A 25,527-nucleotide genomic window follows, 5' to 3' on the forward strand; every position below is an offset into this window, starting at 1 on the left:
GCTCAAACTAACAACTCTGAGATCAAGAGTCACATGCTTTTTTTAAAAAATTTTTTAAATGTTTATTTTTGAGAAAGAGAGAAACAGAGTGTGAGCAGGGGAGGAACAGAGAGAGGGAGACACAGAATCCAAAGCAGGCTCTAGGCTCTGAGCTGTCAGTACAGAGCCCAACTTGAAGCTTGAACTCACGAACTGTGAGATCATGACCTGAGCCAAAGTCAGACGCTCAACCAACTGAGCCATCCAGGCACCCCCTAAGAGTCACATGCTTTATCAACTGAGCCAGCCAGGTGCCCATTTTGTTGTTTTGAGTTAAAAAAAAAATTTTTTTTTCAACGTTTATTTATTTTTGAAAGACAGAGACAGAGTGTAAGCAGGGGAAGGGCAGAGAGAGGGGGACACACAGAATCTGAAGCAGGCTCCAGGCTCTGAGCTGTCAGCACAAAGCCCGATTTGGGGCTCGAACTCATGACCTAGGCCAAAGTTGGACGCTTAACTGACTGAGCCACCCAGGAGACCCTGTTGTTTTGTAGTTTTTTTAATGTTTATTTATTTACCCTGAGAGAGAGAGAGTGAGAGAGAGCCAGGGAGGGGCAGAGAGAGGGAGAGACTGAATCCCAAGCAGATTATGAACTGTCAATGCAGAGCCCGATGTGGGGCTCAAACTCATAGACAAGTGAGATCATGACCTGAGCCAAAACCAAGAGTCAGACAATCAACGGACTGAGCCACTCAGGTGCCCCTGCCCCTCCCCCTCTCTTTTTTTTTCTGTTTTGTTTTTTAATAACAGCTTTATGGAGATATAGTTCATGTACTATAAAAACTCATCCTTTTCAGTGTACAATTCAGTAGTTTTTTTAGTATATTCACTGGGTTATGCGATTAGCACCACTTTCTAGTTCCAGAATATTTTTACCACCCCAACAGGAACCTTTGTATCCATTATCAGTCATTCCCCATTTCCCTTTCTCTCTAGCCCCTAGAAACTAATCTACTCGCCGTCTCTGGAGTTTCCTACTTTGGAAACTTCATGTAAGTGAAGTCAAAGAATATGTGGCCTTTTGAGTTTGATTTCTTTCACTTAGCATAATGTTTTCATGGTCCATCTAAGATGTAGCCAGTATCAGTATGTCATTCTTTTTTGTGGCAGAATTGTATAGGTATACTGCTTTTGTTTTTAATCCATTCCTCATGATAGACATTTAAGTTGTTTCCACTTTTGGCTATGATAAGGCGGATTTGAACATATGTGTAAAAGTTTTTAATGTCTTCAATTCTCTTAAGTATATACCTGAGAGGAGGGGTCAGTTGGTAACTCTGTATTTAACTTTTTTGAACTGCCAAACTGTTTTGCAAAGAGACCACATCATGTTCCACTCCCACTAGCGATGCACAATGATTTAGACTTTTGCACACCCTCCCCAATAATTATTATTGTCCATTTTTTACATTACAGCCACTCTAGTGGGTGTGAAGTGGTTTTTAGCTTCTCTAATGACTAACAGTGTCAAGCATCTTTCATCTCCTCACTGGCTTCTGTATATCTTCTTTAGAGAAATGTCTATTCAATCCTTTGTCCGTTTATGGTTGAGTTGTAACCATTCATTATATATTCTGGATATGTGTCTTTATAAGATACATGATTTATAAATATTTCTCCCAATCTGCTGTTCTTTTCACTTTCTTGTTGGTATCCTTTAAAGCCTGAGTTTTTACTTTTGATAAATTCCAATTAATTATTTTTTTCTCTTTTTTCTGCCTGAAATTTTACTACCTGTTTATACAGAACATGAAGGTCAGCCAGAGGTGAGGGGTCAGGGACTGCTAGGTCTTTCCTGGACATATGCATAGTCCTGTGCATGCCTGTGGCCTTTTAGATTCCCAGGAATATGTTGGAACTTTTCAAAGTCCCCTGTTAAAATCTCATTGCCCAATTTTTCCTTTTGAGTTTTTGATCAGCCTCTTATTAGCCCTGACAGGTATCACACCACCTCAGGTATATTAATGTTAAACAATTGCCACTGAATGTTTTCGACAAAGGCCATAGGATAGGACTTTCCTACAGAGCAAGCTCTAAGTCAGATCAAAGTAAGTCCTGAGAATGGAACTCTGCAGAGAGCTGCCACACAGGTCAAACAGTAAGAATTTTGTGAAGCTCCAAAGCCATTAAGTTTCTTTTAGAGGTTGCCAGGCCCCTGGTTTCTGCAATTTCCACAGTTGTGAGATTGCTAGTTTTCAAGACTATGGAGGAGAGGGGGATGCGAATAGATCAAATTAAAAATCCTTAAGTTCACTGTTCTTATGGAGTCATTTTTCTTGAATAAATGCCCCCTGAATTTCTGTAAGTCTTTCATTAATTTTCAGTTATTAAAATTTTGATTTTGACAATTCTTGCCAGTGTTTTCATTACTTTTGTGGAGGAGATTTTCAGAGGTTTTCAGTCTATTTTTCTAGAAGTATTTCTCAACACTGTAGTTTTGGCACTTCATATGCACCCGGGGCTATGCTAAATGCGTTGATAATCTCATTTAATCTTTACAACTCATAAGCTAGGTACTATTATTACCCACATCTTACAGATAAAGAAACAGAGATAGACTTACATTAGCAGGAACTTGCCCAAGTCCCACAACCAAATGGTAGAATTTAAACCCAGGCATTAATTCCAAAGCTTGCTTATACTCTTAAATATCAAACTATACTCTTATCAGCCTTATCCAAAAAGCCAAGGGGAAAGAAGTATAAGCATCAGCAATATTTAAGATAGTATAAATATGTCTATTAGACCAGAGGCAAAAAACAAAACAAAACAAAAACATAAACAGAACTGATAATATCTGATATTATATATTCTCTACTTTAAGTAATATTTCCTCTCATATTTTAAGGAAAACATGCTAAAGGCAACGTGTTCTTCAGGTTAAAAAAAAAACCTAATAGGTTTTAAAATAACTTAGAAATTCTTTAGATATTAAATAAAGTTTTGTACCACTATCAAAATAAGGATCTATGTTCACCTACCAACAGAGAAACATCCTAAGGAGGAAAATAGGATTCCAGTTAAACTTTTTACATAAAATAATTTATACTAATAAGAAATGAATAAATCCAACAATGACAGATTCCAGAGTCGAGTCTTGATTTATTGGTCTACCTTGCTTATTCGTTGGTTTGGCTAAAGTGATTGTTTAAAGAAGTCTCTTGAGATAAGCTTGCAGTTGTGAAAATAGATCATAATGAAGATTTGATACTAACGGTATCATCAGTCCTTCTTAAGACATGATGACAACCCAGAGACATTAATTTACAGTATCAATATTAAATTTCATAGAGCAAAAAGCAAACTATTAAAATGATGGCTAAATCCTCATTTTACAATATATCTTATAGGGGGAATTTTTTGACAAAATTCCCCCAATTTTTTTTTTTAAGTTTCAGAAAAAGATTAACATTTTACTATAGCTGAAATGTTATTTCTGAAGCAGAGGTCAGTAACACAGTTTAATTCCAGCATATGGAAATGTACAATTTATCATGTGGAAATGTACAATTTATCATGAAAAAGAGTTTTGGGTTTGTTTGTTTGTTTTTTTTTGCTAGCCAAAGTTTGAAATGTCCTTTATTTCTAAATTATTCTTCCCCCAAAGGGCACATTTCAAAAACTCATTTTAATATTTTTTAAAAGAAAAGTAATATTATATTCATTTATACCAAAGCACCATCCTGCCTCATTAGTTATCTCCCATAGTTCACAAGTACTATAAAAATTACCATATAAGAAATCAAATAAGTCAATAACAGCAGCAACAATAAAAACAGACAAAACCCACAAATGAAGCAACCAGTGCTTCATTAGCTGCAGATTTCCAACATCCTAAATTACTTCTCTTTTGTTCTCCATGTGTTGGATGGGTCTTCCTTAGCAAGCAATGACTTTGCTGAATGTGAACTAATATTTTTAAAAGCCTTAATATTTTTTTAAGGCTCTGAACACCCATGAAAGAAATGTCCAAAGTCCTAAAACTATATAAGTTGGGTCATGAAATAGGCTAAGTGCCATTTTAATATGGACTATTTTTTTTAATATGCTTACATTTTCCTTTCAAACCAACGACCTAAAATTACAAATAGGACTTAGAGCTAAAGAAAGCAGGCTGTTTCTCCTTATCTCACAAAAGAAATTAAAAGGGAAATACACCCACAATAACCACGCTCCAAAATAGCCCTCAATGACTCTCTTTCTGGTACTCGTACCTCATTTCACACTGAATAGGGCCAACCTGTGTAATTAACAGCATACTATAGAAATGGTGAATGTGAATTCTGAGGCTAGATCATAACAATCACTGCTTTCATCTCATTCTCTTTTGGGTCACTTCTTCTGGAGGAAGTCAGGTCTCAAATGTGATGACACTTAAGCAGTTCTGTAGAGAAGTCTTAAGTAAGCAACTTAGGACTTCTAACAACAGGTAGCACCAACATGCAGAAAGTGAGCTATCTTGGAAGCAGATTCTCTAGCTCCAGCCAAACCTTCAGATGACTATAGCCCCAGCCAATATACCTGATCACAACTTCACAAAAGACCTCAAGCCAGACCACCTAGATAAGCCACTTCCAAATTTTTGGCCCTCCAGATTGATGAAATAGTAAATGTTTACTGTTGTTTTTGAATGGGAAAATACTTCATTTGGGGGAGCGGACAGGTGTCTAGTCTCACAATTTCTGGAACTGCTTCCTGGTGTCTGTGGCTTTGCTGACCTCAAGCACATCAAAGCACATGGTCTTGCTCAAGGGCCAACACTTGCCCAGTGAGACTGTGTCACTGATCTCAATGTCTCCAAAGCAGGAGGACAGGGGCACAGACATATTCTTAGGGCACTTCTCAATGCACTTGTACTTTTGGACATAGTGAAGGTAGTCTTGGCAGGTGACAACAGTCCCCTGCATCTTCATCTTGGTCACTATACCAAATAGGATCTGTCCCTTTGGCCAATAAAGGGCATTTCTTGTTAATGTAGATGCCTTCAGTGGCCTCCCTGGCCATCTTGAAGCCCAGACCAATGTTCTTGTAGTATTCTTCTCCTTGCTGATTTTTCCAAGCAGGACTCTCTTATTTTGAGAGATGTTCAGCTGCTTTTGGTAGGCTGGTAAGCCCAGAAGATACTCCTTATCTAATATATGCAGGGTCAGAATTAAATACCAAAACAAAGGGTTCCTTGGACTAGCCCTTAAGACTCAATCTGACAGGACTAACCCTAAGGCCTAAGACTTCTAACAAACCATCCCATAAAACTTGAATTTTAAGAAAATAATTCCCAGAGGGGCGCCTGGGTGGCTCAGTGGGTTAAGTGTCCAACTTCGACTCAGGTCATGATCTCACACGGTTTGTGAGTTCGAGCCCCGCATTGGGCTCTGTGCTGACAGCTCAGAGTCTGGAGCCTGCTATAGATTCTCTGTCTCCCTGTCTCTGTGTCCCTCCCCTGCTCACAGTCTGTCTCTGTCTCTCTCAAAAATTAAAATTAAAAAAAAATTAAAAAACAAAAAAGAAAGAAAATAACTCCCAGAGTGCCTGGGTGGCTCAGTTGGTTAAGCGTCCAACTTCAGCTCAGTTTGTGATCTCACAGTTCATGACTTTGAATCCTATGTCTGGCTCTGTACTGACAGCTTGGAGCCTGGAGCCTGCTTCAGATGCTATGTCTCCCTCTCTCTCTGCCCTTCCCCTGTTTACACTCTGTTTCTCTCTCTCTCTCTCTCTCTAAATATTAAAAATTTTTTAATATTAAAAAAAATTTTAATATAAAAAAGAGGGCATCTGGGTGGCTCAGTCAGTTAAACGTCTGACTTCAGCTCAGATCATTATCTCGTGGTTCATAAGTTCGAGCCCTGTATCTGGCTCTGTGCTGACAGTTCAGAGCCTGGAACCTGCTTCAGATTCTGTGTCTCCCTCTCTCTCTGTCCCTCCCCTGCTTGCATTCTCTCTCTCTCTCTCTCTCAAAATTAAATAAACATTAAAAAATTTTTAATATAAAAAATTAAATAAGAAAGAAAGAAAGAAAGAAAGAAAGAAAGAAAGAAAGAAAGAAAGAAAGAAAGAAAATAATTTCCCAAACACTTGAGCCTCCATTAGAGCCCAAGAATGGAGCCCCCAGGATTTAAAAGGCTCTAATTACTAGACTAAGGCAAAGACATATACCCTCTGCCCAACTTAATCCCCCAAAAATCAAGGACACCCAGAATTAAACCTCAAATTGGGGTGGAGTCCCGCTATCCAGGACTTGCCCCTGAGGCCTGGGGGTCTTCACAGCTTTGGCCCCAGCCCCACTCCACACCTGAATCCTATTGTTGATTTAAGACAATAAGTTTTAGGTAATTTATTACACAGCAACATATAACTAACACACATAATGGTGAGAACAATACTAACAAAAAAGAAAGACACAGATTTCAAAAAACTGAAAAGCAAATGGAAGTGTGTGGACAGATGAGAAATGACGAGGAACTCATAGTACAGAATACATTTAAGAGAAGACATAATCAAGGGAGAGACATTTGCTAAGCAGAGGCTCAAAAGAGCACCAGGCTTGAAGCAAGGCAGGTATGGGACAGGATTTAAAAAGGGATTAAAAATGGCAGGTTAAATGAAAGTCTGTGTACAAACAAGTATAGTAATCCCACATATCATTGTAATTCCTGCTCTCCCCTTCATCACTGAATAGGAGGACAGCTTATAGAAAAACAAATTTTCAACCAGATAACATTTCCCTTTAAAAATGATCTGATCTGTCTGGGTAAAGAAAAGCTTGCCAATCAACACACCTCAAAGAAGTCTCGTTAGTCTTCCTGTTCATAGGAGAGACAAACATCATAAAACACTGTAAACCTACACAATCTATCTAAGAACATCAATTCAGTCACCAATTAAGCTTTCAAATTTGAGAAGAAAATCATCAGCACAAGAATGAAAGCCCACGACAGACAAAATTGACCCCAGAGAAAGGAAAATAATTCAAGAAATAGAAATTTTAGGGGCGCCTAGGTGTCTCAGTCAGTTAAGAGTCTGGCTCTTGGTTTCAGCTCAGGTCATTATCTCACGGTTTGTGGGTTCGAGCCCCGTGTTGGGCTCCGTGCTTGGGATTTTCTCTCTCTCTCTCTCTCCCGCTCTTTGCCCCTTCCCCGCTCTTTCCTCTCTCTAGCTCTCTCTCAAAATAAGTAAACTTTATTTTTAAAAAAATAGAAATTTTAAATGGCAGATACAGCTTTCTCTTTTCAGATTATGATTATTCTAAATATTTATCCTTATCATTTTATATATTATAATTAGTGCATTATTTTGGATTGCTATCAATAAGTGCTATCAAGTCAGAGAGGTGGGTATTAAAACACTTTCCAAGCTTCCATTTAGCATATGAGTAGAAGTATCTGGATTATAAGAAATAAAATTTTCCCCTTAAAGAGCACCCTATAATTTATAAATTAAATACAAACACATGCTGCAGAGTGTTAATTCTAAGAAACACTGAATCCACAGCTAAAAATTACTCTTTGCAGTATTAGTTTCTACCTATTAATGACAATCTCTTTAACAGATGGGAGAGCTAGGAGCACTCAATGCAGTGGTACACTAACATTAAAAAAACTTTTCAGAACTTGAAACCAGGGGCGCCTGGGTGGCTCAGTCGGTTAAGTGGCCGACTTCGGCTCAGGTCATGATCTCGCGGTCTGTGAGTTTGAGCCCCGCATCGGGCTCTGTGCTGACAGCTCAGAGCCTGGAGTCTGTTTCAGATTCTGTGTCTCCCTCTCTCTGACCCTCCCCCGTTCATGCTCTGTCTCTCTCTGTCTCAAAAATAAATAAACGTTAAAAAAAAATTAAAAAAGGGGCGCCTGGGTGGCGCAGTCGGTTAAGCGGCCGACTTCAGCCAGGTCACGATCTCGCGTCTGTGAGTTCGAGCCCCGCGTCGGGCTCTGTGCTGACAGCTCGGAGCCTGGAGCCTGTTTCCAATTCTGTGTCTCCCTCTCTCTCTGCCCCTCCCCCGTTCATGCTCTGTGTCTCTCTGTCCCAAAAATAAATAAAAAACATTGAAAAAAAAAAAAAAAAATTTTAAAAAAAAAATTAAAAAAAAAAAAAAAGAACTTGAAACCATTATGCCAAGTGAAAGAACATCAAAAACAAAAGGTCACATATTGCATGATTTTATTTATATGAAATGTCCAGAATAGGCAAATCCACAGAGCAGAGGTAGATTAGTACTTGCCAAGGGTGGGGGTTAGGAAAGAGCAGGAAGTGATTACTAATAGGTGGAGGTTTCTTTTTGGAGTGATAAAAATGTTCTGGAAGTAGAAAGTGTTACTGGTAGCACAACTGTGAATATACTAAAATCCACTGAACTGTACACTTTAAAAAATTTTATAGCATGTGAGTTATTCTCAGTAAATCTATTATTAAAAAAAGACTTTTCAGAGAAAACAGGCTGTAGTTCCAAACCAATGTTTGGCAAAGCTTATATAGGAAAATCTTGTTAATCACTTTCACAAATGACTGACCTAGCTTAGAGAAAAGTCTATGCCAGGATTTCTTTAATCTAAATAGGTAAGAAATCTTCCTGGTAATTCTGAATAAATCTTTCAATTATTCACAAACTGTCTACTTCCCAAGGAGTTCAGATTTTCTTAATAACTTTCTTCATTAAAATGGTTTTCCCTAAGTTAAATATCTGGCATATAGTACATGCAATTAAAAATAATTTAACAAGCATTTCTTAGAAAAGAACTTATCTTGGAACATTTACATTCCAAGATCATACATGTATGCCCTAGAAACATTCCTAGGATGTTTCCCAAATGTTGAGCCCTTCTTGTGGTATTCATGTATTTTGTTTTCCATAAGGTTTTTTTTTTTTAAATATTTATTTATTTTTCAGAGAGAAAGAGAGAGAGAGAGTGAGTGAGTGACAGGGCATGAGCAGGGAGGGGCAGAGAGAGAAGGAGACACAGAATCTGAAGCAGGCTCTAGGCTCTGAGCTGTCAGCACAGAGCCCGACACAGGGCTCAAACCCATGAACCGTGAGATCATGACCTGAGCCAAAGTTGGACACTTAAGTGACTGAGTCACCCAGGAGCCCCTCCATAAGGATTCTTTTTATCAAAACTTTGTAAATTAAACAACTAAGTAAGTATAATAAACACTTGGCAAAATAATATTTTTTAAAGTTGCATATTTTGAAGAAACTTTGGAGCAATTAGGTACATCGTTCCTCACAACAGAAAAATGCAAAGTAACTAACAATTCTTGTAAATCATCTAGGACATAAGCATCTACAGAACAGAAAGATAAAAAGTAGTTGACAAAAAAGAACATCCTTTTATGATAAAAAATCTCAACAAATTTGGTACAGGAAAAACATACCTCAACACAATAAAAGTCATATATGACAAGCCATAGTAAATATCATACTCAATAGTAAAAGACTGGGGGCACCTGGGTGGCTCAGTCAGTTAAGCATCCAGTTCTTGACATCGGCTCAGGTCATGATCTCACAGTTTGTGGGTTTGAGCCCCATGTTGGGCTCTGCGCTGGCAGTCTGAAGCCTGCTTGGGATTCTCTCTTTCTCACTCTCTCCCTCTTTCTGTGCCCCTCCCCTCCTCATGTGCTCTGCTCTGTCTCTCTCTCTCTCTCTCTCTCTCAAAATAAATAACCTTAAAAAGAAAAAAGAAAATGTCTTAAAAAAAAAAAAAGGTAAAAGACTGAAAGCTTTTCCTCTAAGACCAAGACAAGGGTGCCCAGTCTCACCACTCCTATTTAACATAGCACTGAAGTTTGAGCCAGAGCAATCAGGCAAGAAAAAAAAAGAAAAGGCATCCAAATTGGAAAGAAAAAAGTAAAACTGTCTCTGTATGCACGTGATATAATCCTATATATAGAAAATCTTAGGGGCACCTGGGTGCCCCAGTCAGTTAAGCGTCCAACTTCAGCTCAGGTCATGATCTCATGGTTTGTGAGTTTGAGCCCTGCGTTGGGCTCTCTGCTGTCAGCATGGAGTCCCCCTCGCTCTCTGCCCTTCCCCTGCTTGCTCTCAATCTATCTCTCTCAAAAATAAATGTTTAAGGGGCGCCTGGGTGGCTCAGTTGGTTGGGCGGCCGACTTCGGCTCAGGTCATGATCTCGTGGTCCGTGAGTTCGAGCCCCGTGTCGGGCTCTGTGCTGACAGCTAGGAGCCTGGAGCCTGCTTCTGTTTCTGTGTCTCCCTCTCTCTCTGCCCCTCTCCCATTTGCACTCTGTCTCTCTGCCTTTCAAAAATGAAATGTTAAAAAAAAAATTTTTTTTTAAATAAACGTTTAAAAAAAACTTAAATAAAATAGAAAATCTTAAAAGATTACCAAAAAACTGTTAGAACTAATAAACAATTTTTTAATTGAAAAAAAATTTTTAATGTTTATTTATTTTTGAGAGAGACCAAGACAGAATGCGAGTGGGTTGGGGCAGAGAGAGAGGGAGGCACAGAATCCGAAGCAGGCTCCAGGCTCCGAGCTGTCAGCACAGAGCCCGACGCGGGGCTCGAACTCACGAGCTGTGAGATCATGACCTGAGCCAAAGTTGGACGCTCAACCGACTGAGCCACCCAGGCGCCCCAGAACTAATAAACAAATTTGATAAAGTTGCAGGATACAAAGGCAAGATATAAAAATTAGTTACATTTCTGTACACTCACAGCAATCAATCAGAAAGAAAAATTAAGAGGAACATGGCAGGGTAAGAAGATCTTACGCTTACTTCATCCCAGGGATACAACTAGATAATACCCACATCAATGTAAATAACCCAAAAAATGACTGAAGACTGGCAAAACAAACTCTCTGCAGCTAAATGTAGAGACGAGGCCACATCAAAATGGGTAGGAGAGGTAGAGAAGCAGTCAGGAGCTAAATGGACTCACAGGACTGTTCATGAGATGTAGGGATACCACCAACATGGACAAGGGAGAGAAAAAGATCCTCACACCCAACACCCAAGCCACCTAAACCTTCAGAGTAAAACAACCAGTGGCTTTGGTCCACATTTCACAAGTTCTTACTATTGGCAGAGCTTAACACCTGCAACTTGGGTCTATATGAGCCAGAAGGAAACAGCAAACTGAGTCCTCACCCTTAAAGAGACAGCACAATAAACAGCCCACTGAGATACTGCATAGAAGCAGCACTTTGAAAAATGCCTGGAGTATCCGGGAGGGAGATTTGTTTACTAATCTCAGAGCATGTGCTGGAGGGGCAGCGGTCTTTGGGAGAATTCTCAAACAAAGGAGCTGGCAGGCACAATTCCCCTTTCCCACCACCCAGCCTAGACACATGGACACCTGCAGTAACCAGTGAAGCACCAGTATTCCACAATAACTTGCTAACAGTGTACCCTGCCCTGGCATTCTCCTGCAGACACGTCCTCTCCAACAAGGTCTTCCTCCACGTCTCTTCTCATAGCAGACCTGCACAAACACTGCTAACACACCACTCTGACCCTGTGTTCTCCTGGGTCCTATCCCCTCCAATATGCACTTGAATGGAGTCCATCCAAAGTGATGCCATGAGCCTGGCAGTCTGCAAGCAGCCCTGACAGGGGCCAGCACCACTCCAAAGTGACTCTAGCTCCAGGAGAAGGGGGGAAAAAACCCCATGTAACAGTCTGAATGTGGCTCCAGCATGGGATGGGGACAGACATCAGGTCTGACTACAGGACCTGCCCAATAGTGAAAGCTTCTCAGGGGACAACACAGGGAAAGTGCCCTGCAGTTCAGTGCTACTGTATCTCTGGCAAACGCCTGGTCTGACCCAACTCAAGCCCAAGGCCCCAGACTGGCCCACTAACAACTTAGGGACCAAACCCTGCCCATAACAGGCAAAGAGAGCCACATCAGACAATTGGACTGAAGGCAACAGAGGCTTACCCACAACAGCAGAGCACTAGCAATACACATAGGAGACACTCCTGAAGCATCAGGTTGTGGTCAACAGGGAACACTGCATTACAGGGCACTACAGAACCTCTTCTTCATAAGCCCACTACTTTGTTGTTGTTTTTCAGTTTCTTTTTTTTTTTTTTTAATATAATTTATTGTCAAATTGGCTTACATACAACACCCAGTGCTCATCCCAACAAGTGCCCTCCTCAATGCCCATCACCCATTTCCCCTCTCCCCCTGCCCCCACCATCCACCCTCAGTTTGTTCTCTGTATTTAAGAGTCTCTTGTGGTGTGCCTCCTTCCCTCTCTGTTTGTGACTATTTTTTTTCCCTGTCACTTCCCCCATGGTCTTCTGTTAAGTTTCTCAAGATCCACATATGAGTGAAAAATATGGTATCTGTCCTTCTCTGACTGACTTATTTCACTCAGCATAGTATCTTCCAGTTCCACCCACATTGCTGCAAATGGCATGATTTCATTCTTTCTCATTGCCAAGTAGTATTCCATTGTATATATAAACCACGTCTTCTTTATCCATTCATCATTTGATGGACATTTAGGCTCTTTCCATAATTTGGCTATTGTTGAAAGCGCTGCTATAAATGTTGGGGTACATGTGCCCCTATAATCAGCACTCCTGTATCCCTTGGGTAAATTCCTAGTAGTACTATTGCTGGGTCATAGGGTAGTTCTATTTTTAATTTTTTGAAGCACCTCCATACTGTTTTCCAGAGTGGTTGCACCAGTCTGCATTCCCACCAACAGTGCAAGAGGGTTCCCATTTCTCCACATCCTCGTCAGCATCTATAGTCTCCTGATTTGTTCATTTTAGCCACTCTGACCAGTGTGAGGTGGTATATCAGTGTGCTTTTGATTTGTATTTCCCTGATGAGGAGTGACGTTGAGCATCGTTTCATGTGTCTGTTGGCCATCTGGATGTCTTCTTTGGAAAAGTGTCTATTCATGTCTTCTGCCCATTTCTTCACTGGATTATTTGTTTTTCAGGTGTGGAGTTTGGTAAATTCTTTATAGATTTTGGATACTAGCCCTTTATCTGATATGTCATTTGCAAATGTCATTTTCCCATTCCACCCATTGCCTTTTAGTTTTGTTGACTGTTTCTTTTGCAGTGCAGAAGCTTTTTATCTTGATGAGGTACTAATAGTTCATTTTTGCTTTTAATTCCCTTGCCTTTGGAGATGTGTCAAGTAAGAAATTGCTGCGGCTGAGGTCAAAGAGGTTGTTGCCTGCTTTCTCCTCTAGGGTTTTGATAGTTTCCTATCTCACATTTAGGTCTTTCACCCATTCTGAGTTTATTTTTGTGTATGGTGTAAGAAGGTGGCCTAGTTTCATTCATAGCATGTTGCTATCCAGTTCTCCTAGCACCATTTGCTAAAGAGACTGTCTTTTTTCCATTGGATGCTCTTTCCTGCTTTGTCAAAGATTAGTTGGCCATACATTTGTGGGTCCAATTCTGGATTCTCTATTCTATGCCATTGGTCTACGTGTCTGTTTTTGTGCCAATACGTGTCTGCTTTGTAGTAGAGGCTGAGTCTGGGATTGTGATGCCTCCCTCTTTGGTTTTCTTCTTCAATATTACTTTGGTTATTCAGGGTCTTTTGTGGTTCCATACAAAATAGGCCCACTACTCAGGAGATAGAGCTGACTTATACATAAAACTAGACACAGAGAATTAGACAAAATGAAGACACAGAGGAATATGTACCAAATGAAAGAACAGGACAAAATCACAGTAAGTGAGCTAAATAAAATAGAGATAAGTAATATGCCTGATAAAGAATTTAAAGTAATGGCCATAAAGACACTCACTGGACTTGAGAGAGAGTGGAAGACCTCACTGAGACCCTCAAAAAACAAATAGAAAACATAAAAAAGAATCAATCAGAGATGAAGGACTCCATAATCGAAATTAAAAATATACTAGATGGGGGCGCCTGAGTGGCTCAGTCAGTTGGGTGTCTAATTCTTGATTTCAGCTCAGGTCATGATCTCACAGTCATGAGATCAAGCCTCACACTGGGCTCCCGACTGGGTGAGAAGCCTGTTTGAGATTCTCTCTCCCTCTTCCACTCACATGCACACGGTCTCTCTTTCTCTCTCCCTTTCCCCCAAAAAACATTAGATGGAATAAATACAGGATTACAGGAAGCAGAAGAACAAATCAGTGACGTGGAAGACAGAATGATGGAAAGCCATCAAGCTGAACAGGAGAGAGGAAAAATAACAATAATAAATGAAAACAGACTAAAGGAACTCAGCCAACACCATCAAGCATAATAACATTCACATTGTAAGGATCCCAGAAGGAGAAGGGGTGGGGGGAAAGGGCAGAAAATATATTTGAAGAAATAATAGCTGAAAATTCCTGAATCTGAGGAAGGAAGCAGACAGTCAGATCCAAGAGGCACTGAGAGCCCCCAACCCAAGATCAACCTAAGAAGGCCCACATCAAGACACATAGTAATTAAAATGGCAAAAAGTAGAGATAAAGAGAGAATTTTTAAAGCAGCAAGAGAAAATAAAATAGTTACATACAAGGGAAACCCCAAATGGCTATCAGCTGATTTTTTGTGCCAGAAACTTTGCAGGCTGGAGGGAGAACCATGATATATTGAAAGCACTGAAAGAAAAAAAAAAAAAAAAAAAAGCTCTGCACCCAAGAATACTCAACCCAGCAAGGCTATCATTTAGAATAGAAGGAGAAATAAAGAGTTTCCTAGAAAAACAAAAATTAAAAGGAATTCATGACTACTAAACCAGCCCTACAAGAAATATTAAAGGGGGCTCTTTAAGTGGAAAGACCATATGCAGGAGTAAGAAAAAGTAGGGAGCACAAAAGCAGTACAAATAAATATATCTATAAAAATCAGTCAAGGGACTCACAAAATAAAAGAATATAAACCATGACACCATCTACCTAAAATGTAGCAGGGGGCGAGGGAGAGAGAAGTAAAGAATGGGTTAAACTTTAATGACCATCAACTTAATATAGACTGCTATATGCATGTTATTACAAAACTAATGGTAACCACAAATCAGAAACCAGTAATACATATGCAAAAAATAGAGAGAATGGAATCCAAGTATATCACTAAATAAAACCAGCAATCCTTGAGAGAAAAGAGAAAGGAACAGAGAACTACAAAACAACCATAAAACAAGTAACAAAATGACAGTAAGTACATACCTATCAATAATTACTAAGAAAGCAAATGGAGTTAACCCTCCAATCAAAAGACAGAGTGACAGAATGGTTAAATATAAGATCCAGGGCATCTGGGTGGCTCAGCCAGTTGGGTGTCCGACTTTTAATTTCAGCTCATGATCTCACGGTTCATGGGTTTGAGCCACAAAAGTATATTATTCACCCATGGTAGAGAAGGAAATCCTGCCATTTGCAACAATATGGATGGACCTTAACAGCATTATGCTAAGTGAAATAAATCAGAGAAAGACAAATACTGCATTCTATCATTTACATGTGGAATCTGAAAAAGCTAAACACGTAGAAACAGAGAGTACATTGGTGGTTGCCAGGGGCTGAGGGGTGAGGGAAATGGGGAGATGTTGGTCAAAGGGTAAAAACTTCCAATGAGAAGATGAAAAAGTCGAGAATCTAACGCAGAGCATGGCAACTACAGTTAACAATACTATATTATATACTGGAAAGTTGCTAAGAGAGTAAATCTTAAATATTCTCACCCCCTCTCTCCGACACACACACACATAATCCTGTGAGGTGATGGACATATTAACTAATCTTACTGTGGTAATTATTTCACAATATATGTGTATCAAATCATCACATTAGACACCTTAAATTTATACATTATATGTCAATTATATTTCAATAAAGCTGGAAAAGAATTTTACAAAATTCTTTTTATTGCAAACATAAATATATTTATTTTATAAATATAAAAATATAAGTTAAAATGTAAGTAATTCAGGAGATAATACTGTAAGCAATAGCTAAAATATATATAAAAGAAAAATATTGAGAAGAATAAAGATCATGATCACCACAGCTTTAAAAAAGGCAGAATCAGGGGCACCTGGATGGCTCAGTCGTTAAGCGTCCCACTTCAGTTCAGGTCATGATCTTGTGATTCGTGAGTCCAGGCCCACATCGGGCTCTGTGCTAACAGCCTGCTCCAGATTCCGTGTCCCCCCCTCTCTCTCTGCCTCTCCCCCACTCGTGCTCTGTCTCTCTCTCTCTCTCTCTCAAGAACAAATAAACATTAAAAACATTTTTTAAAAAAGGCAGAATCAAGGCTAAGGGTACAGAGTATTAGAATATCTACAGCTTTCCATACTACAGCATGAATTACAGATGTGTGATACTATTTATACGAAAAAAGACAGCATTAATATCCAAAATCTACCATAAAAATAAAATTATTCTAAGATAAAATTGGGCATATGTGATTTTTAAAGTTACTTTAAGCAGAAAAAAAGTATAAAAAGATGTGCACTCTGCAAGTATTCTTTTTTTTAAGAAATTGTTTTAATGTTTATTTATTTTGAGAAAGAAAGAGAGAAGGGGGCAGGTGCAGAGAGAGGAGAGAGAATCTCAGGCAGGCTCCATGCTGCCAGCCTAGAGCCTGATGTGGGGCTGGATCCCATGAACCGTGAGATCGTGACCTGAGCTGAAATCACGTGTTGGTCGCTTAACCACCTGGGCCACGCAGACGCCCCTGCAAGCATTCTCTTTTGATACAAAATTTAAATCTCAGTAGAAAACAAACTGCCCATAAATTTATAATTCATTGATCACCATTGTTTACACATTGGTGTATTTATATCTAACCTCTTCTTTGTCTGCCTAAACACTTATACTATATACTACATACATGTTTTCTGTTCTCTTATTACTAAATTACAATCATACTCTCTATATAAAGCCTTATATACCACACTTTTCATTTAACATACATTCCCATGTCATTAAAAATAAATGGAAACAGGGAACACTCTTGCACTGTTGGTGGGAATGCAAACTGGTGTAGCCTCTCTGGAAAACAGTGTGGAGCTTCCTCAAAAAATTAAAAAATAGATCTACCTTGTGACCTAGCAATAGCACTGCTAGGAATTTACCCAAGGGATACAGGAGTGCTGATGCATGGGGGCGCTTGTACCCCAATGTTTATAGCAGCACTTTCAACAATAGCCAAATTATGGAAAGAGCCTAAATGTCCATCAACTGACAAATGGATAAAGAAGATGTGGTTTATGGGGCGTCTAGGTGGCTCAGTAGGTTGAAGGTCCAGCTTCGGCTCAGGTCATGATCTCACGGTTTGTGAGTTCGAGCCCCACATCAGGCTTTGTGCTGACAGCTCAGAGCCTGAAGCCTGTTTCAGATTCTGTGTCTCCCTCTCTCTCTGTTCCTTCCCCGCTCGTGCTCTGTCTCTCTCTCTCTCTCAAAAATAAATAAAACATCAAAAAAAAATTTTTTTTAAGAAGATGTGGTTTATATATACAATGGAATACTATTTGGCAATAGGAAAGAATGAAATCTGGCCATTTGTAGCAACGTGGATGGAACTGGAGAGTATTATGCTAAGTGAAATAAGTCAGGCAGAGAAAGACAGATACCATATATTTTCACTCATATGTGGATCCTGAGAAACTTAACAGAAGACCAGGGAGGGGAGGGGAAGGGGGAAAAAACAAGTTACAGAGAGGGAAGGAGGCAAACCATAAGAGACTCTTAAATACTGAGAACAAACTGAGGGTTGATGAGGGGTGGGGGAGAGGGAAAAGAGAGTGATGGGCATTGAGGAGGGCACCTGTTGGGATGAGCACTGGGTGTTGTATGGAAACCAATTTGACAATAAATTATATATATAAAAAAAAGTAAATGGAAATACGTTTTTGGCAGTACAATATTTCAAATTATGTATGCACTATAATTTGGCGTTAGAATAGTTCCAGTTTTTCATTATTGTTAAAATCACATAGTGATTATTTTTATAAAGAAATATTTGATCACCTTCTTGAAAAAAATTATCTAAAAGTATGATTTCTAAGCTAAGGAATCTAAACATTTTTAAAAATTGTGATTATATTACTTTCCACGAAGATACTTATATGCCTCACCCATAATCCACAGAATATGACAGCACCCCTCTAAAATATGTGTTTACATGTTCACCTCTCTAAAATGACTACAAGCTCCCTTGCTAAACTCATGTTCATTTTAGATTCATCTTTGTAGGCTGGTATCTACCACATAGTAGATGCTACATAAATGGCAACTGATATTCAGCACATGGCAAAACTGTACTCTCTAGGTGACAAAGAATGAGGAATTAATTCTTAGTCCTACCTCTGCTACTGAAGCAAAGGAATCAGTTGATGCGACGCTCAAGGTGTCTCGCAGGCCAAATTCATCCACATTCCCCTTCATGGTGACATCTGTATCTTTATCTTAAAAGTAAAAGAAGAAAAGTGAAGAAATTGATATTCCTTCTCATTGACATTCTATACTATGCCTGTCTTTTCTTTCTCTCTTTCTTCCTCCCTCCCTCCCTCCCTTCCTTCCTTCCTTCCCTTTCTTCCTTCTTTCCATCTTTATTTAGGCTGAAACCTAAAAGAAAATAAATACAAACCAATGGTATATAATCTGATAAGATTCTCAAAGTGTATTCACTGTTTAAGTGATTCTGAAATGCTGCTGAGCAGAGGAGAAAGTGCTATAAAGCAGACGTTTTTACTTTAAAAGGGAATTAATTAAACTTACTATCAGATTTAAAAAGCTTTTGAATATGTAATATTTTAAACTGGTAAATAATAACTAGAGCTGGATTATCTATGACATGTAAAATCAGCACATACCAAAGATAGCTGAAACAGAGCAAATTAGTTGCAAGTGGCCTTGACCAAGTTGTGAGAACTGGTAAGTTTATTCAAATTAAATGAACTATTAGCATGAAATGTTGTCTGGTCAGTTACTTGTGATAAACTGATCAATTAAAACAATTCATGAAGAACTTATTCTTCAGTCCTTAAGGCCTATGTCAAAGGCCAAAAACAATCAGGGCTGATGTTTACTCTGGTTACTTGAAGGTCAAATACAACTGTCTCGATTATAAGGGCTGAAAAAGTTTAAATACATTGGCGAATGGTTAATCTGGCCATGCCAAGACAGTCTACCTGTTAACACATGGGGCATTTGAATGTGGGTACCAATACCTTCACATACTAGCATCAGGAATCTGTAATTTTCAAATAAATACTGTACTTGCTTACAGATGTGTCTATATTGTAGCAAACAACTGATATGCTTTAAAATTTATCACAAGTATGAAAAAGCAAAGAACAAAATATATACTGATTTTTCATATTGAGTCTCTATCTGCTAAATTTGTCAGAAACTTTATCTTCTTTAAAAAAGAACCAGAGGGGCGCCTGAGTGGCTCAGGTGGTTAAGCATGTGACTCTTGATTTCGGCTCAGGTCATGATCTCATAGTTAGTACGATGAAGCCTTGTGTCAGGCTCTGAGCAGGGCACCAGACACTACTTGGGATTCTTTCTCTCCCTCTCCTTTTTTTTTTTAAGTTTATTTGTGAGAGAGAGTGTACAGCCATGTGCATGTGTGTGCAAGTGGGGGAGGGGCAGAGAGAGGGAGCGAGAGAATCCCAAGCAGGCTCTGCACCCCCTGTAAGTGAGGAGCCCCATGTGGGGCTCAAGGTCAACAACAGGCAGACCATGACCTGAGCTGAAATCAAGAGCTGGAGACCCAACCAATTGAGCCACCCAGGTGCCCCTCTCCCTCTACTTCTGCCCCTTCCCCAACTGCACTCTCTCTCTCTCTCTCTCTCAAAAAAAAAAAAAAAAAAAAAAAAGGAAGCAGGAATCTCTTTTTGGCTTTCATTCATCCAAATTTCTATTCCATCTTTTTTCCCAAACTAAATTCATTACCTTTACCAGAAATTTTCCAAGTCCTGTTTAAAACCCCCAAGTACCAGAAAACACAAACATTTGTGATTCTATACAGGAAGAGTAGTTTTGTTTTTTTTTAAAGGGAAACCATTAATTTATTTTCAACTCAGAAGGGTTGCAACCAATTTATATTCCAAACTCTACGCAGAAAAGCTAACAAGCCATACTTGGTACAAGGCTCATTCTTATTAGGTATCAAGAATAACCATACACAAAGCGTATTTTTCCCCTCCTTTATATTTAGTGGGCCCATATTTGACAATTTAACCATTTATATTCCAAGTTTAAATTATAATTGTTTTCAGATGAAGGTTACATCAATCATTTTAAAGTACCTAACCTCACAGCTTAAAATCCTTCCACTACTAAATGACTAATGGAACACAATCAGAGGTTAAACTATTCTATTTTCCAAATACATTCTTTTGGAAATTTAAATTTTTTCATTGAACTTGAGAACAAAACAACATAATTGGTTTTGCACTTATTAACAGCTATAAGACTGGTATTTTTGGACACTCAATTATCCAGAAAAATTCCCATTATTCTCTTTTTAGTGCATATGTGATTTTAAAAACTACACACACAAATACAAACTTAATTGTACACACAAAACTGAACTGGCATTTACAACTTTCACACCTTTATCTATCTTGTTACTTTTCCATTGTTAGTATTAATTATGCAAAAAGAAACCACAGTACAGTTTTCATTATGCCAAACCACTTTTAAAGTGGGTTAAATTATAAGTCAATTAAGTTAAATCTTGGTTCCATAGGACTTTTGCTATTTTCAGAGTCGAACAGACATTTATCTTATGTCACTTTACCTTTCAGACATACCCATGGGCTGTTAAAAGTCTGTTTTACATCACTCAACAGTAACCAGCCAGTACTTTACTAAAAAAAAAAAAAAAAAAAATCTAACAAAGAAAAATGGCTCAGAGGAACTGGAAAGATTTATTCATTAAATCTAATTTCGTAAATCACAGACCATACCTCTCATTTCAGTAATTGTTATGTTTCCTGGAATGGCAGCTTAAATTATGAAGAGAAATAATACATCTGTTTTTTAGATAAGCCAATAAAAAGCATGAATAAAGAATACTGAGTAATATCTCAAACTACTTGCTTTCATGAATCAAATTAAAATTTAAAATACTCTTTCACCTGAGTGTCTGACTCTTGATTTCAGCTCAGGTCATGATCTCACGGTTCAGTTCATGGGTTTGAGCCCTGCTATTAGTACAGAGCCTGCTTGGGATTCTCTCTCTCCCTTTCTCTCTGCATTCTCTCCCTCTCTCAAAATAAACTTAAAATAAAGATAAAATACTCTTTCTAAAAAGTATAAATTCTTGATTGTAGTACTGAAAGACTGCGACAACATGGAAAACTGAAAACCAAAGGTTTCATTTTAGTCAGTATTTTCAGAAACTTCTTACCAAATTTTTCTTAGCAGAAAACACACACACACACACACACACACACACACACACACACAATCATTACACACTTACCAGAATGATATGAGTTGGAAAAAATGGCAATTTTTTGTTAAAGATGTATAGTATTGAAAACTCACATACCCGTAGTAGAAATGTCAATTAGCAGAACCACTTTGGAGAATTTGGTAGTATAATGAAAGTTCAAGACTGTATTCTCTGTGACAAGCAATTCTACCCTTAGGTGTTTTTTTACAGAAGTGCATGCTTATATGCATAAGAATATTCATGACAACATTGCTTACAACAACTCCAAACTAGGAAAAAAAAACACAGTTGTTCTCCTACCATAGAATACACAAACTGGGATATATTCAAACAATGAAATAAGTATACAACAATGAAAGTGAATGAATTGCTGTTATATGCAAGAATAAAGATAAACCTCACATGTTGAGTAAAGAATTATATGTATGATTTCATTCACATAAAATTCAAAAACAAGCAAAACTAAACTACAGTGATCAGGACTACACTTAGTTGGTCAAATAAGAAAAGCCAGGAAGTAATTAGCATGAGCATCAGGACAATGGTTAGTTTTAGGAATGGGGAGAGGGGTATTGATTAGGACCAGGTACAAGGAACCTTCTAGGGAGTTGGCAATGTTTTATTTTTATTATTTCAAAGATTTTATTTTTTTTAAGTAATCTGTATACCCAACATAAAGCTCAAACTCACAATCCCAAGATCAAGAGTCACATGCTCCACCAACTGAGCCAACCATATACCCCAGCAATGTTTTATTTTTTAATCTACATGATAGTTACACAAGAGAGTGAGATAAATCACTGTTTTGTTTTGAACACTTTCCTCTAAGGATTTACATAGAAGGAGAGGAAACAATATATCTATGTATGTTGGCCCCAAATGGCTGACAGCAGAAAAGACAATGAAGTATTTCAACATTGGCAGTTAAGCTGTGAATTATTAAACGTGAATTTTATTCCCTGATAGGGGATGCTAAGTTCAAAAAGTCAAAAGATCTCATGAGTCTGTTAAGTATACTAGCAAATCAAAACAATCTATCTGCACCCCATAGTGGAATACCAGTAGTTGTGGGAGACTCTAATGCCATGCATATACCACTCACGACCTTTTTCCTCCTGGTTTACCCATCTTTCTTTGCTATTTAGTCATTGGTTTAGGATTTTAAGTGGGAATGTTTTGGTGGGGATAATCAACTATCTGCAGGAAGAAGACATGGAAACTAAGAGATGCTTACTATTTAATGACAATAAAAGTATGATGAAACCAACATACATTTATTTTGCACTTACTATTTGCCAGAAACCAAGTTACATGCTTTACATACATTATCGCATAATTCTCACAATAATCCTTTGAGGTAGGTACTCTTCTTTTTTTTCATCATACATATGAAGAAGCTGAGGTACAGAAATGTTAAGTAATGGTCCATACTCACACAGTTAAGAAATGGAATGGCAGTATTCAAAAGAAGTCATCTGACACCAGATTCCATGCTATGAAACTATGGAGCTGTGGTGTCCAACATAGTAGCCATTAGCCATGTGTGTCTACTGAGCGCATGAAATGTGGCTAGTCAGAACTGAGATGTGCTGTAAGTGTAAAATACACAATGGATTTTGAAAACTTGGTACCAAAATATATAAAATCTTTTTAATATAAACTAGGTTTAAGAAAAATATATTACTAAAATTAATTTCACCTCTTTCATTTTACTTTTTCATGTACTTACTAGAAAAGTTAAAGTTACATTTTGTCACTTACATTATATTGCTATTGGACAGTACTATTTGGGCATTCCTTTCTCATATCTTATCTAGAGTGCAAAGAGTTTACAAGCTCTACAGGATTCAGACTCAACTCACATGTTTTGAGTGACTAAAAGTAGTACCCAAGCTATCCTGCTAAATGCTTTCAGAGACTATTGCATTTAATATGTGTAACTGTTAGACAGGACTAGCCTAATTATGGGTAAGAATGCTTTATTGTAACTAGAACAACAAAAAAAAGCCATTCTCCAGTCAAAATCTTCAACGGCTTCTTGTCTGGTTTTCAAAGACTTCCATAATCTCTGTTCACCCCACCTAATATTCTTTTCTATTAATTAATAAAAGACTCAACTTTATGCTGTACTACGTTATATTATACTGTATATTATATATTATCATACTAGAATTATATTACATATAGTCTATGCCATATAGTACACTTTATTATATACTATATATACATTCCTATATATTATACTAAACCATTATACTTACACTATATTATATACTGTACTATTCACTATACACCCACTTGCCATAGTAATGCAATGGGTAAAAGCTTGAGATTTCGAGTCAGCCAGTTAACATAACATCTGGATCCCAATTCTGATCCCAGCTTTGCTACTTGTTATCAAGGTAAACTAGGAATAACAATATTGATTTCACAGAATTGTCATAAGGATTAAGTGAGAGATTTATGGAGGCATAGTTCTTTGTACATAGTAAGTGCTACATAATTTTTCACTGCTATTACTATTGCCACATATATTCTTTATCAAGCCTTTAGTTCCTCCTGCATCTTCTCCAACACACAAATTTTTCCTTCTGCTCTCTTGCCCCATGCTACCCAGAACACATGTGGTTTTACAATGCAACTCAAGTACTATCACCTGTAAGTATCCTTCAAAAATTATCTAATTTTTTGCTTCTATATAAGGCAGTACAGCAAAAGTGTGGGCTCTGGAGCCAGACTGTTTGAATTCAAATTCTGACTCTGCTACTTAGCTGGATAACGATCTTAGGTAAATTTATTTTCTCCATTCCTCAGTGTTCTCACTTGAAAAATGGGAGTAAAATCTACCTCACAGAGTTGTGTAAGGATTAAATGAGTTAATACATGTAAAGCAAGTGTTCAACAATTGTTACCTATTCATAATATTATGTAAAAAAAAAAAGTATGTACAATTTGATACACTATCTGAATTTTTATTTAACTATTACTATTGCCTGAATGTAACAATCATTCATGGACTTTCTCATCTTTTTTTTTTCCTTTCATTTTTTTTTCCTGGTAGTTCCTATAGTTCTTAATAGAGCATTGAACACACTGTAAACACTTCAATATTTGTTGATATAAACTAAATAAAACTTGTTACACCAAGTGACCATAACCAAGACATGAAAATCCCTATTTTTAAAAGGCCTCTCATACATTTCATCTGGATCATTTTACCTGTTACATTACCTTTACATGTTTTCAGAGGCCTGTTAAAATTCTTATTTTTCCAATACATGGCTCTAAATTAATTAAATTTATGATACTTTCTTATAAACTTAAAATATGCAGCTTATGCCTCATAATGCCTAATCTTTAACCTTAGATGTGCCTAAAAGAATGCTTTCCAGGGGCACCTGGTTGGCTCAGTCAATTAAGAGTACAGCTCTTGGTTTCAGCTCTCAGTCATGATTTCACAGTTCATGAGCTCGAGCCCCGCATCGGGCTCTGTGCTGACAGTGCTGACCTTGCTTGGGATTCTCTCTCCCTCGTTCTCTGCCCCTCTCCTGTACTCTCTAAACAAACAAACAAACAAACAAACAAACAAAATAAACAAACTTTTTAAAAAAAGGAACGCTTTCCATATAATTGGGGGACTAAATATAAAAAATATATGCCAAAAAAAAAAAAAATGCTGTATGTTACCACACTGGCTCTCAAGAGAATAGTTCTTTTTCTTCCTCTCTTTTTTCTAATAGGCTCTATGCCCAAAATGGGGCTTAAACTCACAACGCAAGAAAGAGTTGCATGCTTTACCTACTGAGCCAGCCAGGTGCCCCTTTTCTTAACCTTTTTAAATAGTAAACCTAAAACTTTTAATTTCATTTCATTTCATTTCATTTCATTTCATTTCATTTCAAAGTAGGCTCTATGCCCAATGTGGGACTTGAACTCATGAAGCTGAGATTAAGAGTAGCATGCTCTAGGGGAGTCTGTGTGGCTCATTCAGTTAAGCATCTGACTCCTGATTTCGGATCAGATCATGATCTCACGGTTCATGAGTTTGAGCCTCACTTCGGGCTCCATGTTGACAAGTGCAGAACAGCTTGGGATTCTCTCTCTCTCCCTGTCTGCCTCTACCC

General features: G+C 38.0%; 1 protein-coding gene and 1 pseudogene across 3 annotated transcripts in view; both read right to left on the reverse strand.

The window, feature by feature from the left end:
- MIGA1 (mitoguardin 1) overlaps nt 1-25,527 on the reverse strand; it is a 94,615-nt gene that overhangs the window by 17,677 nt on the left and 51,411 nt on the right. For all 3 annotated transcript variants that reach the window (XM_058716911.1, XM_058716909.1, XM_058716912.1), the window contains exon 8: nt 18,298-18,398. In XM_058716911.1, the coding sequence (XP_058572894.1) occupies nt 18,298-18,398 (101 nt within the window). The remainder of the gene's footprint in view (nt 1-18,297; nt 18,399-25,527) is intronic.
- On the reverse strand, nt 3,585-11,466 carry LOC131501051 (small ribosomal subunit protein uS17-like; annotated as a pseudogene).

This window comes from Neofelis nebulosa, chromosome 2 (genome assembly GCF_028018385.1).
Source record: "Neofelis nebulosa isolate mNeoNeb1 chromosome 2, mNeoNeb1.pri, whole genome shotgun sequence".
NCBI lineage: Eukaryota > Metazoa > Chordata > Mammalia > Carnivora > Felidae > Neofelis > Neofelis nebulosa.